This window comes from Corythoichthys intestinalis, chromosome 10, assembly GCF_030265065.1.
Source record: "Corythoichthys intestinalis isolate RoL2023-P3 chromosome 10, ASM3026506v1, whole genome shotgun sequence".
Classification (NCBI taxonomy): Eukaryota; Metazoa; Chordata; class Actinopteri; order Syngnathiformes; family Syngnathidae; genus Corythoichthys; species Corythoichthys intestinalis.
The window spans coordinates 27,590,993-27,605,954 of record NC_080404.1 but is presented as its reverse complement, the minus strand read 5'-3'; the positions used below and the strand labels follow the sequence as shown (position 1 = coordinate 27,605,954).

Here is a 14,962-nt window from a genome sequence, read left to right as displayed (position 1 = left end):
CCAGTGATGACCCATCTTCAGCTTTCGGGCAGAGGGCAACAGATTTTGATTTAAAATGTCCTGATATTTCAAAGCATTCATGATGCCATGCACCCTGACAAGGTTCTCAAGGCCTTTGGAAGCGAAACAGCCCTACAGCATCACTGACCCACCCCAATACTTCACAGTGGGTATGAGGTGCTTTTCAGCACGCGCATCTTTCGTGGCACGCCAGACCCACTTAGAGTGTTGGTTGCCAAAAAGCTCAATCTTGGTCTCATCTGACCAAAGCACACGGCCCCTGTTGAAGCCCGGGACTGAGTGTATTTTTGTGTGAGACCAAGATTGAGCTTATACCCAACTTATACCCTCATACCCACTCCTCACATGGCCATCTCAGTCCCCAGACCTTGTTTTGTTGGCAAAAGGGGGTTGTACAAAGTATTAACACCAGGGGTGCTAATAATTGTAACACACATTATTTGATGTCAAATAATTTTTTTTATGTGGGATTTTTATCCCCACTGAATGAATGCACTTGTATTGAAGGTTGGATTTTTCTCTTTTTTTCCATTAAGGTCCCATATTATCTGAATAAAAAAAAAATATTAGAAGCTAAAAAACACATCTTTTTCAGGGGTGCTCATAATTATGGAGGGCACTGTATGTGATCGGGACATTCCTAGTTAAGACTGAGCGTTTCATTGTTTTCTAATTTGACCATTACTTTTTTACATTTGCATGCAAATTAGAATGTAAAACTTTAGCTGTGTGTGCCCAAATTTTTTACATTTTCAACTCGAACACTACACTGTCGTAAAATGTCAAATTTTACTGTGTTTAAATTTGACTTTCAAAACATTAAAGAAGTGACTGAGTTCCAAATTAAAATACATCTTCTCGTTGAATTTAAGACAATTGCTTTTTAAGCCAATTCGATTGTACTATTAAAAATGTTTTTGACCATATAAAGCTTCCACTGTATGTACTTACGTGATGGCTGATCTTGAGATATTTTTCCTCAGGCAACTACAGTGGTATGAAAAAGTATCTGAACCTTTTGGAGTTTCTCACATTTTTGCATAAAATCACCATCAAATGTGATCTTGTCTTTGTCAAAATCACATAGATTAAAAAAACTGTCTGTTGTAACTAAAACCACCCAAACATTCATAGGTTTTCATATTTTAATGAGGATAGTATGCGAACAATGACCCCCTTTGGCAGCAATAACTTCAACCAGACCCTCCCTTTAGCTGCAGAACAGTCTGGCACATCGATCAGGACTAATCTTGGCCTTTTCTTTACAAAACTGCTGTAGTTCAGTCAGATTCTTGGGATGTCTGGCATGAATCGCTGTCTTTAGGTCATGCCACATCATCTCAATGGGGTTCAAGTCTGGACTTCTACTTGGCCACTCCAAAACGTGTATTGTGTTCTTCTGAAACCATTCTGAAGTTGATTTACTTCTGTGTTTTGGATCATTGTCTTGTTGCAGCATGTATCCTCTTTTTAGCTTCAACTGTCTCAAAGACGGCCTCAGGTTTTCCTGCAAAACATCCTGATAAACTTTTGAATTAATTCCTCCATTAATGATTGCAAGTTGTCCAGGCCCTGAGACAGTAAAAGAGCCCCAAATCATGATGGTCCTGCCACCATGCTTTACGGTGTTGATATTGGTTAGCTGATCCATTTTTCCTCCACACATGATGTTGTGTGTTACTCCCAAACAATTCAACTTTGGTGTCATCAGTCCACAAAATATTTTGCCAAAACTTGTGGAACTGTGGAGCGTCCAAATAGCTTTTTGCTAACATTAAACGAGCAACAATGACAGCAGTGGCTTCCTCCATGGAGCCACCCATGAACACCATTCTTGGCCATAGTTTTACATATAGTTGATGTGTGCGCAGAGATATTGCACTGTTCCAGTGATTTCTGTAAGTCTTTAGCAGACACTCTAGGGTTCTTTTTTTACCTCTCTGAGTATTCTGCGCTGAACTCTTGGCGTCATTTTTGGTGGACGACCACTCCTTGGGAGAGAAGCAACAGTGCCAAACTCTCCATTTGTAGACTTCTCTGACTGTCAATTGATCAACATCCAGACTTTTAGAGATTGTTTTGTATCCTTTTCTAGTTTTATACAAATCAACAATCCTTGATCGCAGTCCTGCAGACAACTCTTTTGACCGAGCCACAATGCACATCAGACAATGCTTCTCATGAAGACCATTCTTACAGGTGTGTGTTTTATAGTGGGCAGGGCAGCTTTAAACAACTCATCAGTGATTGGGCACACACCTGACTTGAATTGTTTTGTAAAAATTGGTTCCAATTGCTCTTTAAGTCTCCTTAGGCTGAGGGTTCACATACTTACTTCCCCCCTTCTGTCATTGTTTGCATGCTATCCTCATTAAAATATTAAAACCTATAACTGTTTGGGTGGTTTTAGTTAAAGCAGACACTATTTTTACATCTGTCTGAATTTGACAAAGATCAGATCACATTTGATAGTGACTTTATTCAGAAATGTGAGAAATTCCAAAAGGTTCAGATACTTTTTCACACCACTGTAATTAAAGGCTTTTGCACTACTGATCGTAAAGGTTTGGTCCTCTATAGGCAACCTTCTCTCTTATAAAGAGTAATCTGACATGAGACTGTCACAAGAGCATTATGAGGAATGTTTGATATAATTGTGGACTTTATAGTGCAGTAGCTCGGCTTCTTGGAACGTTGCATTCTGAGTAGTGTCCGTTCTCGGTCACACGACACGACCCAGTTGGCCTGCCAACTATATCAGGAAACGCTAAAATAAACGTCTGTTCTCTTAACGTGGGGTGCACCCTACTAATGTTGGGAAGTGATATACTTAATCCTTATTAGGGCAAGTGACGAGTTTTGGTAATCAAAAAATTAACCCCATAAAGACGTCAATGTGAGTGGACAATACAATCATTAACATTTTGTATACAACTGTGGCCTACATGACCCAAAATGTCATTTCCAAATATGGACAGGTCTGAAATTTATTTTTGAAATAATCATTATTGTATTTTTTAAATGTGTGTGTGTATATGTATAATATACATACACAATATATACAGCGTATCACAAAAGTGAGTACACCCCTCGCATTTCTGCAGATATTTAAGTATATCTTTTCATGGGACAACACTGACAAAATGACACTTTGACACAATGAAAAGTAGTCTGCGTGCAGCTTATATAATAATTTATTTTCACCTCAAAATAACTCAAATAGTCATTAATATCTAAACCCCTGGTAACAATTGAGTACACCCCTTAGTGAAAGTTGTCAATAGTAACATACAACATGTCAACTGTCAATATTTTGTGTGGTCACCACTATTATCCAGATCTGCCTTTCCTCTCCTGGGCATGGAGTTGACCAGAGCTTCACAGGTTGTCACTGGAATGCTCTTCCACTCCTCCATGACGACGTTGCAGAGCTGCTGGATATTTGAGACTTTGCGCACCTCCACCTTCCGCTTGAGGAGCCCCCAAAGATGTTCTATTGGTTCAAGTCTGAAGACATGCTTGGCCAGTCCATCACCTTTACCCTCAGCCTCTTCATTAAAGCAGTGGTCATCTTGGAGGTGTGTTTGGGGTCATTGTCATGCTGCAACACTGCCCTGCGACCCAGTTTCTAGAGGGAGGGGATCATGCTCTGCTGCAGAATTTCACAGTACATGTTGGAGTTCATGTATCCCTCAATAGAATGTAACTGTCCAACACCTGCAGCACTCATGCAGCCCCAGACCATGACATTCCCACCACCACCATGCTTGACTGTAGGCATGACACACTTTACTCCTCGCCGCCACACATGCTTGAGACCATCAGAACCAAACAAATTAATCTTCGTCTCATCAGACCATAGGACATGGTTCCAGTAATCCATGTGCTTTGTTGACATGTCTTCAGCAAACTGTATGCGGGCTTTCTACCCCGTCTCATCTGGCTTGATGGACCTCTTCCTGTTCCTTTACTCCACTGCATCTTTACGGACTGTAACTTCGCCTGCTAATTCCCATTAGCAGCCCTGACAGAAGCCCTTCCTGTCTATCCGGCCTGGGAGTGGATCTCTCCTGACTGTGGTACTCCCCAAGGTTTCTCATTTTCTCCCCAAGACTCTGGAGTTTTTGGAGTTTTTCCTTGCCGACATGGAGGGTCTAAGGATGGGGGATACCCAGGACTTGAACTTTATTTATTCATCTTTGTTGCTTCATTTGCTGTTTCTGATTGTGTATCATATTGCCTCTGCAAAACCCTTTGAGACAACCTTGTTGTGATCCAGGGCTATACAAATAAAATTGAATTGAATTGAATTTCTTGTGTACCGTCTTCAGAAGAGGCTTCCTCCTGGGGTGACAGCCTTGCACACCAATTTGATGTAGAGTGCGGCGTATGGTCTGAGCACTAACATGCTGACCCCCCACTTCTTCAATTACTACAGCAATGCTGACAGCACTCCTGCGATGATCTTTCAAAGAAAGCATTTGGATGTGACACTCAGCACGTGCGCTCAGCTTCTTTGGACGAACAACCCGAGGCCTGTTCTGATTGGACCCTGCTCTTTTAAAACGCTGAATGATCTTAGCCACTGTGCTGCAGCTCAGTTTGAGGGTGTTGGCAATCTTCTTGTAGCCTTGGCCATCTTCATGTAGCGCAACAATACGTCTTTTAAGATTCTCAGAGAGTTTTTTTGCCATGTGGTGCCATGTTGGAACTTTCAGTGACCAGTATGAGAGAGTGTGAGAGCTGCACTACAAATTTGAACACACCTGCTTCCTATGCGCCCCTGGACCTAGTAACACTAACGAGTCACATGACATTTTGGAGGGAAAATGACAAGCAGTACTCAATTAGGACATTTAGCGATGTAGTTTCTAAGGCGTGTACTCACTTTTGTTGCCAGGGGTTTAGATATTAATGGATATATTTTGAGTTATTTTGAGGGGAAAATAAATTAACTCTATAAGCTGCACACAGACTACTTTCCATTGTGTCAAAGTGTCATTTTGTCAGTGGTGTCATGAAAAGATATACTTAATTATCTGCAAAAAATGTGAGAGGTGTACTCACTTTTGTGATACTCTGTATATACTATATATAAAAACTAGTCCCTCGAAATACAAAAGCATTACAAAAAACTCATTTTACCATAAGTTTTTTTCCCCCTTCATGGGTCGTACTACGAAAAATGCTAATTTTTCAATCCCATTTACTGCGCTAGATGTCTATTCTAGTTTGACTGGCAGTCATGGTGAAACAAACAAGGGTACCACACATGAAGTTAATAATAATGTCCTTATGTGGTTTTCAGGAACATATCCATTTGTGACGTCGTCCAACTGCACGGTGGGTGGGGTGTGCACTGGCCTCGGCATGCCGCCGCAGAATGTTGGCGAGGTTTATGGCGTGGTTAAGGCCTACACCACCCGGGTTGGCATTGGGGCCTTCCCCTCCGAACAGAACAATGTACGTCAATAGAATTTTTTTAAGTTAAGTGGAACATAACATGCGTTGCAGATTTAAAAAATTAACTCCGCACTATGCTAGAATTGACTTTAGGAGGTTTGAAATACACTTTATAATGGCTCAATCAATTCAAGACTAGGCTTTGTATTAGTTGATACGATAACCGTCTGTAATCGTTTGTCTTTTGCAATCAAACACCACCATCTAGAGGCGGTCTGGTGGCACTGCTATCAGTTACATCAGTTAAGCCAGCGATAAACAGAAGATTGCATTAGTATTATATAATTTACTATATTAAAATAGTATTTCAATTCATATTTATCTATTGTATTTGATAATTCTTATTTTCTATTTAGCTTTTATTTTAAAATTTTATGTTCATTTATTCCATATTTTTTTGTATAGGAAGAGTAGTTATCCTGTTTAATTCTTTATAATCACATTTGTTGTTGATTGTCCCCCTTGAATCTAATGTTAATAATGCAATAAAGAAAATGTTAAATATTTTTCACCATTAACTATTGTCATTTATAGCATTTCATATTGTTTTCATTATTGCATTTCAATGTGGGTTACTGCTCAAAATCATACAGTATTTTGCATATTCTCATAATACATAACAAGCATTTGACATGTAAAATATATTTTTTGAATATTTTATTTAATGTATCTCTTTTATAGGGGACTCCTTGTTTAATGTCAACCTTGCTTATTGGTTGAAATGAAAAACATCATTGCGTTTATATGTATATTTTTTTTCTCGTTATGTGCCACCTAACTATAAATCGCACCTCACGCAGCCTTAAAATTAGGATTATGGCAGTCATTTTTGACTTTGGTCTATATTACATATATAGTTCTTCTGTCTATGAATGTAGACATTCAGGATTCTTATATGTGCCTTCAGGACATTGGCGAGTTACTGCAGACCCGTGGCAAGGAGGTTGGCGTGACCACGGGTAGGAAGCGGCGCTGCGGTTGGCTTGACCTGGTACTCATCAAATACGCGCACATGATAAACGGCTTCACAGCGTAAGTTACCCAAATTCTATACGCACATTTAAAGCAATACTGTACTGTACGTGCTAAATCCCTGCACTTTCACAGTTTAGCACTTACCAAACTGGACATACTTGACATCCTCCCAGAGATCAAAGTGGGCGTGTCGTACAAAATCGATGGCCAAACGATACCGCACTTCCCAGGTGAGTGATGCTAGAAGAAGCTAATGAAAGTGATGACATGGTAATCAAGCTACATTCATGTGTGTGCAGCCAATCAGGAAGTGCTTATGCAGGTGGAAGTCCAATATGAGACACTGCCCGGATGGAACAGCAACACGGCAGCCGCTCGGAGCTTCGATGAACTCCCAGAGAACGCCCAGAAATATGTGCGCTTCGTCGAGGAGCACGTTGGTGTGCCTGGTATGGATGCACAGAAAGCAAAAATGATTGTTTCAATTAAAATTTAAAAAAATAATAGAATTATTGCTGCTCAACCGCCAGCAGCTGGCTAGAATACCGTATTCTAAATTTGCAATCAGCCCAGTTTTTGTCAGTCGACATGTGAAAGTACTGGGAGAATTAGCTGCACTTTGATAAAAACAAACCCGTGTTATAAGAATAGAACAAAATATGATCCAACTTAAAAAAGGAAAAGTAATTATTTTACTTTGGTACATTTAGTTTACATATTATGGACGACAATATTTGAAAATGAATTTGCTTAATTGTAGTGATGTAATCGTCAATTTCATGATGATAAAATACGATACTTTGGACGACAACATATTTGTCAGTATTACAAAGTGCACAATTTGATTTGGATTCAAGTCAAGTCTCTGATCATTTCTACATGATATTAGCAATTAGGCAAAAGCCATTAAAAAACTATAAAGCATTGTTGACGTTTTTGACAGTAATGTTGCTTAAACATTTCATTGGAATGAGTTCCTTTTTTTTTAATTAAACTGATGAAGTTATTGTTCAATGATTAGCTTTTTAAATGATATAATTAGATTGTTTGATTAGATTATTAGATCAAAATTATTGATTCACACCCCTAGTTGTAATTAGGGTTGTTAATCACCAATTTCCTGACGAAACAATGTCTATTCTTAGAACAACTGGGCGATCTGCCGCAATTTGAAAAAAGAGCATTGGATCAATATATCTATTCAGATCGATGTATCGTTATACTTCTATTAAAATTATCGTAGATATGTTTGCATCCAAAGACCGGAATCCATTTTGTAAGTTTCCAGGAACCAATCCACTGGATGTTAAATGTCATCTTTGTATTTTCCTGCAGTTAAATGGATCGGCGTGGGCAAGTCTCGAGAGTCCATAATCCAGCTCTTTTAGACCCAGCAAAAATCCTGTTCACATCTTCACGCACACAGCCTACCTGACTTGACTCTTTCAATTCCCGACTGGACTCTTGACTTGTGAAGGCTTCTACACATTGTACGGTCAGAACTGCTGCCATGCTGGGATTATAAACCTCATTAGCCATTTGGACCAGACCCTCAATAAGATCAGCATACACCAGCGCCATTAACATGAACTCACCCTCACTGTTTTAAAACGCTCTGTGCCTGAGTCTGTCGTGCCATTTTAACAATGTGTTATATTTTGTCAGTCAGGTGGATGTGGCACTTGTTTGACATAAAGGTAAAAGGGATCTTTTGATATTTAACTTATTTGCAGTAAAAAAAAACAAAAAAAAAAAACAAAGACAATGCCTTATACTGTATATTTTAATCTTTAACATGCATGCATCTTGTTTTTTGTAATGTTTTCTTTTCAATGAGTGAGTTTCCCTTTAACCACCTCACAGAATCAGGTCTAACTCTTGAACTCGCTCTTGTTACAATTGCACTTTTTTGGGGGGTGATTTACTGTAAAATTGTTTTATGGAGCCAGACATATTGGAGCTTGACACTTCTCATCTTGAATTTAAAGCCTTGTCTTTACAGTGACAAATTAAATGTGGAGAACCATAATGTTGCACTGATTTGAAATCTGAATACTGTATAATATACTGATATAATAGTATACTTTATTATGTCAACTTACAGAATTGAGAGGGAAATGGTAATGATAGTCTTGATGAACAATTACATGAATTGACCAAAAATTATTCACAATTAAACCCAAACCTGCATGTTTTGTTTCACATATGTATAATAAAATATATATTACAATAGTTTTTTAAGTTATTGGCAAATACTTAATGACAAATTAAATATAATGAATATATAATAATGACAATGAAATATAACAGGTCCTTGGTGGCCCCTCACCTACAACCTGTTTAGATGGCAAATGGGTATAGGTGAGGGACCAGACAAAGAATGGCTCAAAATACCTCTTATGATGAGTAATAACAATGAACTTCGTTTTCCCTCGCCTGGACGTGGGTCACTGTGGCCCCTCTCTGGAGCCACGCCTGGGGCATGATGGCGTGTACTTGGTGGCCTTGCCTGCACCCCTTCTCATGGGCTCACCACTTGTGGGAGAGGCCATAGAGGTCAGGTCCACAGGCAGTTGGGTGGCAGTCAAAGGAAGGATCCTTGGTGTACAGTAGACATGTGCCGATTACCTGTTTCAAGGTATACCGTGGTATGAAAACGTCAAACGTTTCAAAACCGCAAAAATTTTCCGTCATACCATCCCTACGGTATTAGCTATTTTTTCTGTCCCAAAAATTCCAAGAAATCCCCCGCTTGTAGCTGCAAAGCTCAACCCTCCCGCACCGGTTGTTGCTCAGTGTCAGTGACTCAGCTGTGCGACACGATTGCTGGAGGAGGTAAAACTCCTGAACTTTTCCCCCCATCCAAGAAAACAACATTGCTGGTATGAGAAAACTTTGGTTACGGAAAGGTTACAGACTGCCGCGGCTTAGAGAATGAGGGCCAACCAACATGTAAAATATGTTTGTGGAGGTTGGCTGCTGAGGAGGCAATACCTCCAATATGATTTTGCATTTATATAAAGTTTACTGTTAGTAAGCACTGTCATCAACGTTCCCCACCAGCTATGAGAGTTAACTCCAGCGTGTTTACTGTTTAGTGTGTCTAGCGGTGGTAAAACATGTTTTTTTTTTCTCTCTGGCAACTGTGTTGAGAAAGAGTGTGTAATGTAAACATGATACGAGTCATATACACACATGCTTTTTGTTTTATATTGCAATATGAAACAAATAAAACTCAATTGTTAAAATAACATGAATTTATTGGTAATATTGTCACACATAACCTGGTACAATCAAAGAACAATCAATATCTTCATCTACATCTACATCATGATTAATAAAATTTAACAGTGACTTGTTATAATTGTATGTAGCACTTTTAGCAATTTCTATCATGTCTTTTGATGGCTGCACTTCATAGCACTTAAGCTCAGTTCAATTCAGTTTGACTTGAAGGTGGTACATTAGTGTGTCCAATAATAGATTAAAAAGGTCAACTGATAAAATGAACTTACCGATGCAATCTTTGAGTCAGGGAACATTTCTTTAGCTAATTCTGCGAAGTGATCAGCAGTAGTTGCAGTCAAATTGTGTTCGGCAACAAATTGGCAGAATAAAATCTCCGCTTTCGTCACAGCATAGCTTTTCATTCTGCAGACTGCATCTTTATGACCAGTGTTGTTACTCTTACTTTTAAAAAAGCAATTAATTACAGTTACACATAAATAACTTCTCCCAAAAAGTAATTGAGTTAGTAACTCAGTTACCTGAATGTAAGAGTAATTAGTTACTTGGCAAAGTAACTTGTGTTACCTTTCATGTTTTTTTTCATTCAAAGAAAAAAAAAAAAAGTAATCTTTGCTATGCTTGGAAGTCATTTAATGTTGTGAATCAACCGTTAAAGTTGTTAAAATTGCTCCAGTTTTTGCATTAATTCCCCTTTGTATTTTCGACATCTGAAAGTTTTAAGACTGTTTCATCATTTAAAGATAGATTCAAGACAATATTTTGCCAATTTAGGAGTACTTTAGATAAAAAGTTACTTAGGTTCGCTATAGGAAGGTTAACTACAACAGTGCCTTTCTGAGAAGTCTACTGCTTTAAGATGGTGGCTGCTTACTAATGCCGCCGAGTCTGTCATTTCGCCTCTAGTTCTATATGCGTGTGATATCAAGCGCAGCATCAAGTGGGCGCAGATCGTAGGCTGTCTGCTACAGTCAGGAGATATTGGAGCCACCTAGCCTAGCACTGCGTTTGCAACAGCGTCACAACACTCTTCCCTCCTTCCCACTCCTGTTCTCGCTTCGTGTCTCTGACTTTTCTTGCGTCATTCAACAAACGTGGTAACGCATAGTACCCCACACCTTTTCAGTGTATTGTCTCATTGCCGAAACGGTGACAAAGTCCGAAGAAAAAACGTAATGCACGAAAAACGTACAGATTTTGAATGTACAGCGTACACATTTAAAAATCAGTGCTCACTTGTATAAATTACGCCCAAACAGTACAACTTGACAGGTATGTGGTAAGAATGTTGAGCTGTGGCTGTGGGTTTACACTTACCTAAAGGACTGCATTTATTTACAATATGTTTGTTTTGTTTTTAAAAACTATTTTAACATTATACTTATGTTCCAATTTGCTAATGTTTTGAAAAATAAACATCCTGTTCAATAGAGAAAAGGTTTTTTGTTTTTTTAAACCCAAATATCTTAAAGTAACACTTTAGAGCTGTAATTGCAATACCGGGATATTTTGGCTTAAAGTTGTCATACCATCAGAATCTCCTACGGGCACATGCCTAGTGTAGAGTCTCTACTCTTCCACATCTAGAGGAGCCAGATGAGGTGGCTCAGGCATCTGATTAGGATGCCTCCTGGACATCTCCCTGGTGAGGTGCTCCGGGCACGTCCCACTTGGTGAAAGGAGGCCGCAAGGCCGACCCAAAACACGTTGGGGAGATTAGTTTCCCGGCTGGCCTGGGAACACCTGGGGAGAGGAAAATCCCGGCCTCCCTTCTCAAGCTGCTGCCTCTGCAGTCTGACCATGGATAACCGGGAGAAAATGGATGGAATAGATTGGCGAAATAACATGGACAATGATTTGTAACAAAAGTGTGACAAAAAAAAAACAAAAAACAAAAGATCTTCCTTGGATTACACAGGTCCTTCTCAAAAAATGTGCATATTGTGATAAAGTTCATTATTTTCTGTAATGTACTGATAAACATTACTTTCATATATTTTAGATTCATTACACACAACTGAAGTGTCAAGCCTTTTATTGCTTTAATATTGATGATTTTGGCAAAAAAATCAAGAAAAAACAAAAATCCCTATCTAAAAAAAATTTGCATATCGTGAAAAGGTACTCTAAAGAAGCTACTAACCTAATCATCTGAATCAACGAATTAACTCAAAACCCCTGTGAGAGATTCCTGAGGCTTTTAAAAACTCCCAGCCTGGTTCGTTACTCAAAACCGCAATCATGGGCAAAACTGCCGACCTGACTGCTGTCCAGAAGGCCATCATTGACACCCACAAGCAAGAGGCTAAGACACAGAAAGAAATTTCTGAGCAAATAGGCTGTTCCCAGAGTGCTGTATCAAGGCACCTCAGTGGGAAGTCTGTTGGAAGGAAAAAGTGTGGCAGGAAATGCTGCACAACCAGAAGAGGTGACCGCACCCTGAGAAAGATTGTGGAGAAGGGCCGATTCCAGACCTTGGGGGACCTGCGGAAACAGTGGACTGAGTCTGGAGTAGAAACATCCACAGTCACCGTGCACAGGCGTGAGCCAGAAATGGGCTACAGGTGCTGCACTCCCCAGGTCAAGCCACTTTTGAACCTGAAACTGCAGCAGAAGCGCCTGACCTGGGCTACAGAGAAGCAGCACTGGACTGTTGCTCAGTGGTCCAAAGTACTTTTTTCAGATGAAATGCATGTCATTCGGAAATCAAGGTGCCAGAGTTTGGAGGAAGACTGGGGAGAAGGAAATGCCAAAATGCCTGAAGTCCAGTGTCAAGTACCCGCAGTAAGTGATGGTCTGGGGTGCCATGTCAGCTGCTGGTGTTGATTTACTGTGTTTTATCAAAGGCAGGGTCAATGCAGCTAGCTATCAGGAGATTTTGGAGAACTTCATGCTTCCATCTGCTGAAAAGCTTTATGGAGATGAAGATTTCATTTTTCAGCACGACCTGGCACCTGCTCACAGTGCCAAAACCACTGGTAAATGGTTAACTGACCATGGCATTACTGTTCTCAATTGGCCTGCCAACTCTCCTCACCTGAACCCCATAGAGAATCTGTGGGATATTGTGAAGAGGAAATTGAGAGACACCAGACCTTACACTGTGGATGAGCTTAAGGCCGCTATCAAAGCATCCTGGGCCTCCATGACACCAAAGCAGTGCCACAGGCTGATTGCCTCCATGCCACGCCGCATTGAAGCAGTCAATTCTGCAAAAGGATTCCCGACCAAGTATTTAGTGCATAGTTGATACAATTTATTTTTTTAATTGAAAAACATTTTTTTGTATTGGTCGGATGAAATATGCTAATTTCTTGAGTAAGGGATTTTTGGTTTTTCTTTACTTTTTTGCCAAAATCATCAGTATTAAAACAATAAAAGGCTTGGACTACTTCAGTTGTGTGTAATGAATCTAAAATATATGAAAGTCTTATGTTTATCAGTACATTACAGAAAATAATGAACTTTATCACAATATGCTGATTTTTTTTTTAGAAGGACTAGTAGTTTATGATTAGTTTTTCAAGTATCACAATATCTCAAAATTCCTCTTAAACTAACTACAATCCATGTCATTTTAAAGTTTTATTGCCAAAATCCCTGGAACGTCGCTGATCCATATTTGTCGCGCACGCAAAAAAAAAAAAAAAAAAAAAAAAAAAAAAATTAATTCATGGTGGAGCGTAAAACCACACTTGATTCAACTGCCTCCATTTGTTATTCAAATGTGACGGGCAGCTTCTTCCTTTCGTAGCTATAGAGTCTACCCACGCACCACGTGTTCACTGTAGGGTTCCGCCCACTTGTCCGTCATTTTGACTCTGTATTTGCATTGATTTCAATTGATGGCGCAATTTAAAATGCATTTCATGGAAGACCCGGTGCTTTCTGATGCCGCAAACTCACTGGATCTGTTGCATAAAAGGCGTTATGAGGAAAAGCTTCGTTCTATACAGTCGCCAGATCCATATTTGATGCCCAAATCGATGTTTTTCGACCCACTGTCTTCGCCCTGTCTGCCTGACATCTCCTACGCTGATATTTAAAATGATCTTGTCCACACAAAATCAGCCTATTCTCACGAAAAACTTCAAGAGCTTGGACGCTTATAAATACTTCGTTGCTGGTTGGGTGAAACAGGTCCTCGTTTGGCAGGAATCTATCTTGTGCTTGGAAAGGTGAGTTACGAAATTTTCAATTCGAATTCTTTTGTTATTGCTAACATCCACTGTCAAGTCTAATGTATTTCATGTCGTTTGTCAATGGAGTTAAGGCTTTTAATGTTTATATGGTTTAGCGATAGCACGCACTACATACATACGTGTATGTTGTCGGCGATTAGCCTAGCAATGATCTTAATTGTGGTTATTTGTCAGCCCCGTAGACGAGGCCAGTTTCCCTCACTTGGTACCAGCTAAATATTATTCAAAAAATATCGATGGTGGAAGAAAGGGAAGTCACAAACATCTTGAATTTGAAACTATGTCGTACTACGTCGTATGTTGTCGGCGATTAGCCTAGCAATGATCTTAATTGTGGTTATTTGTCAGCCCCGTAGACGAGGCCAGTTTCTTTTACTTGGTACCAGCTAAATATTATTCAAAAAATAACGATGGTGGAAGATAGGGAAGTCACAAACATCTTGAATTTGAAACTATGTCGTACTACGTCGTATGTTGTCGGCGATTAGCCTAGCAATGATCTTAATTGTGGTTGTCAGGCCAAAACCCTCTAAATATATATTAAATGCATCTTACCGGATATAAAATGACTACTACATAGTCTGTGGTGATTTTTTGGTGTCCAATTTTCACGTCGAATTGCAGCCGTCCATTTCGCTCTTCTATTTGGATCCCTCGGAATACGGTAAAATTTCAAGTCTCTCCTTCCATCTTCTCTGTTAGTGCAACCAACAGCCACACACGCCTTCACCATTTTGATTATTAATGTTAAGGAGCAGAAAAACACGCCGTAAATAGGAGAAATGTACGTAGCCGTAATAGGTTAACACTATGTTTTGACGGACAAGTGGGCGGAACCCTACGCGAACACGTGGTACGTGGGTAGACTCTATAGGCAAAAACGGTGGTTTGCCTATTATAATGTATGTATGAATTATGTATTATTTATTATAAAAACATGTGTAGGCCTACCAGGGAAAATGAACGGAAAGCTATTTGGCACACATGTGTAGGCCTACCAGGGAAAATGAACGGAAAGCTATTTGGCATTTCTCTTTGAGGGTCAACAAATATCA

The 14,962-nt window shown here is 39.5% G+C and overlaps 1 protein-coding gene across 3 annotated transcripts in view; it reads left to right on the top strand.

Annotated features, from left to right (window-relative positions):
• Positions 1-9,892, top strand: part of adss2 (adenylosuccinate synthase 2) — a 28,480-nt gene extending 18,588 nt beyond the window's left edge. Inside the window, exons 9-13 of one of the 3 annotated variants that reach the window (XM_057849143.1) lie at positions 5,330-5,484; positions 6,392-6,516; positions 6,592-6,689; positions 6,759-6,908; positions 7,795-9,892. In XM_057849143.1, coding sequence (XP_057705126.1) covers positions 5,330-5,484; positions 6,392-6,516; positions 6,592-6,689; positions 6,759-6,908; positions 7,795-7,847 — 581 coding nt within the window. In that variant the 3' untranslated portion in view covers positions 7,848-9,892. The remainder of the gene's footprint in view (positions 1-5,329; positions 5,485-6,391; positions 6,517-6,591; positions 6,690-6,758; positions 6,909-7,794) is intronic. The other 2 variants (XM_057849142.1, XM_057849141.1) reach the window with 2 other exon arrangements.
• The last annotated feature ends 5,070 nt before the right edge of the window (positions 9,893-14,962 follow it).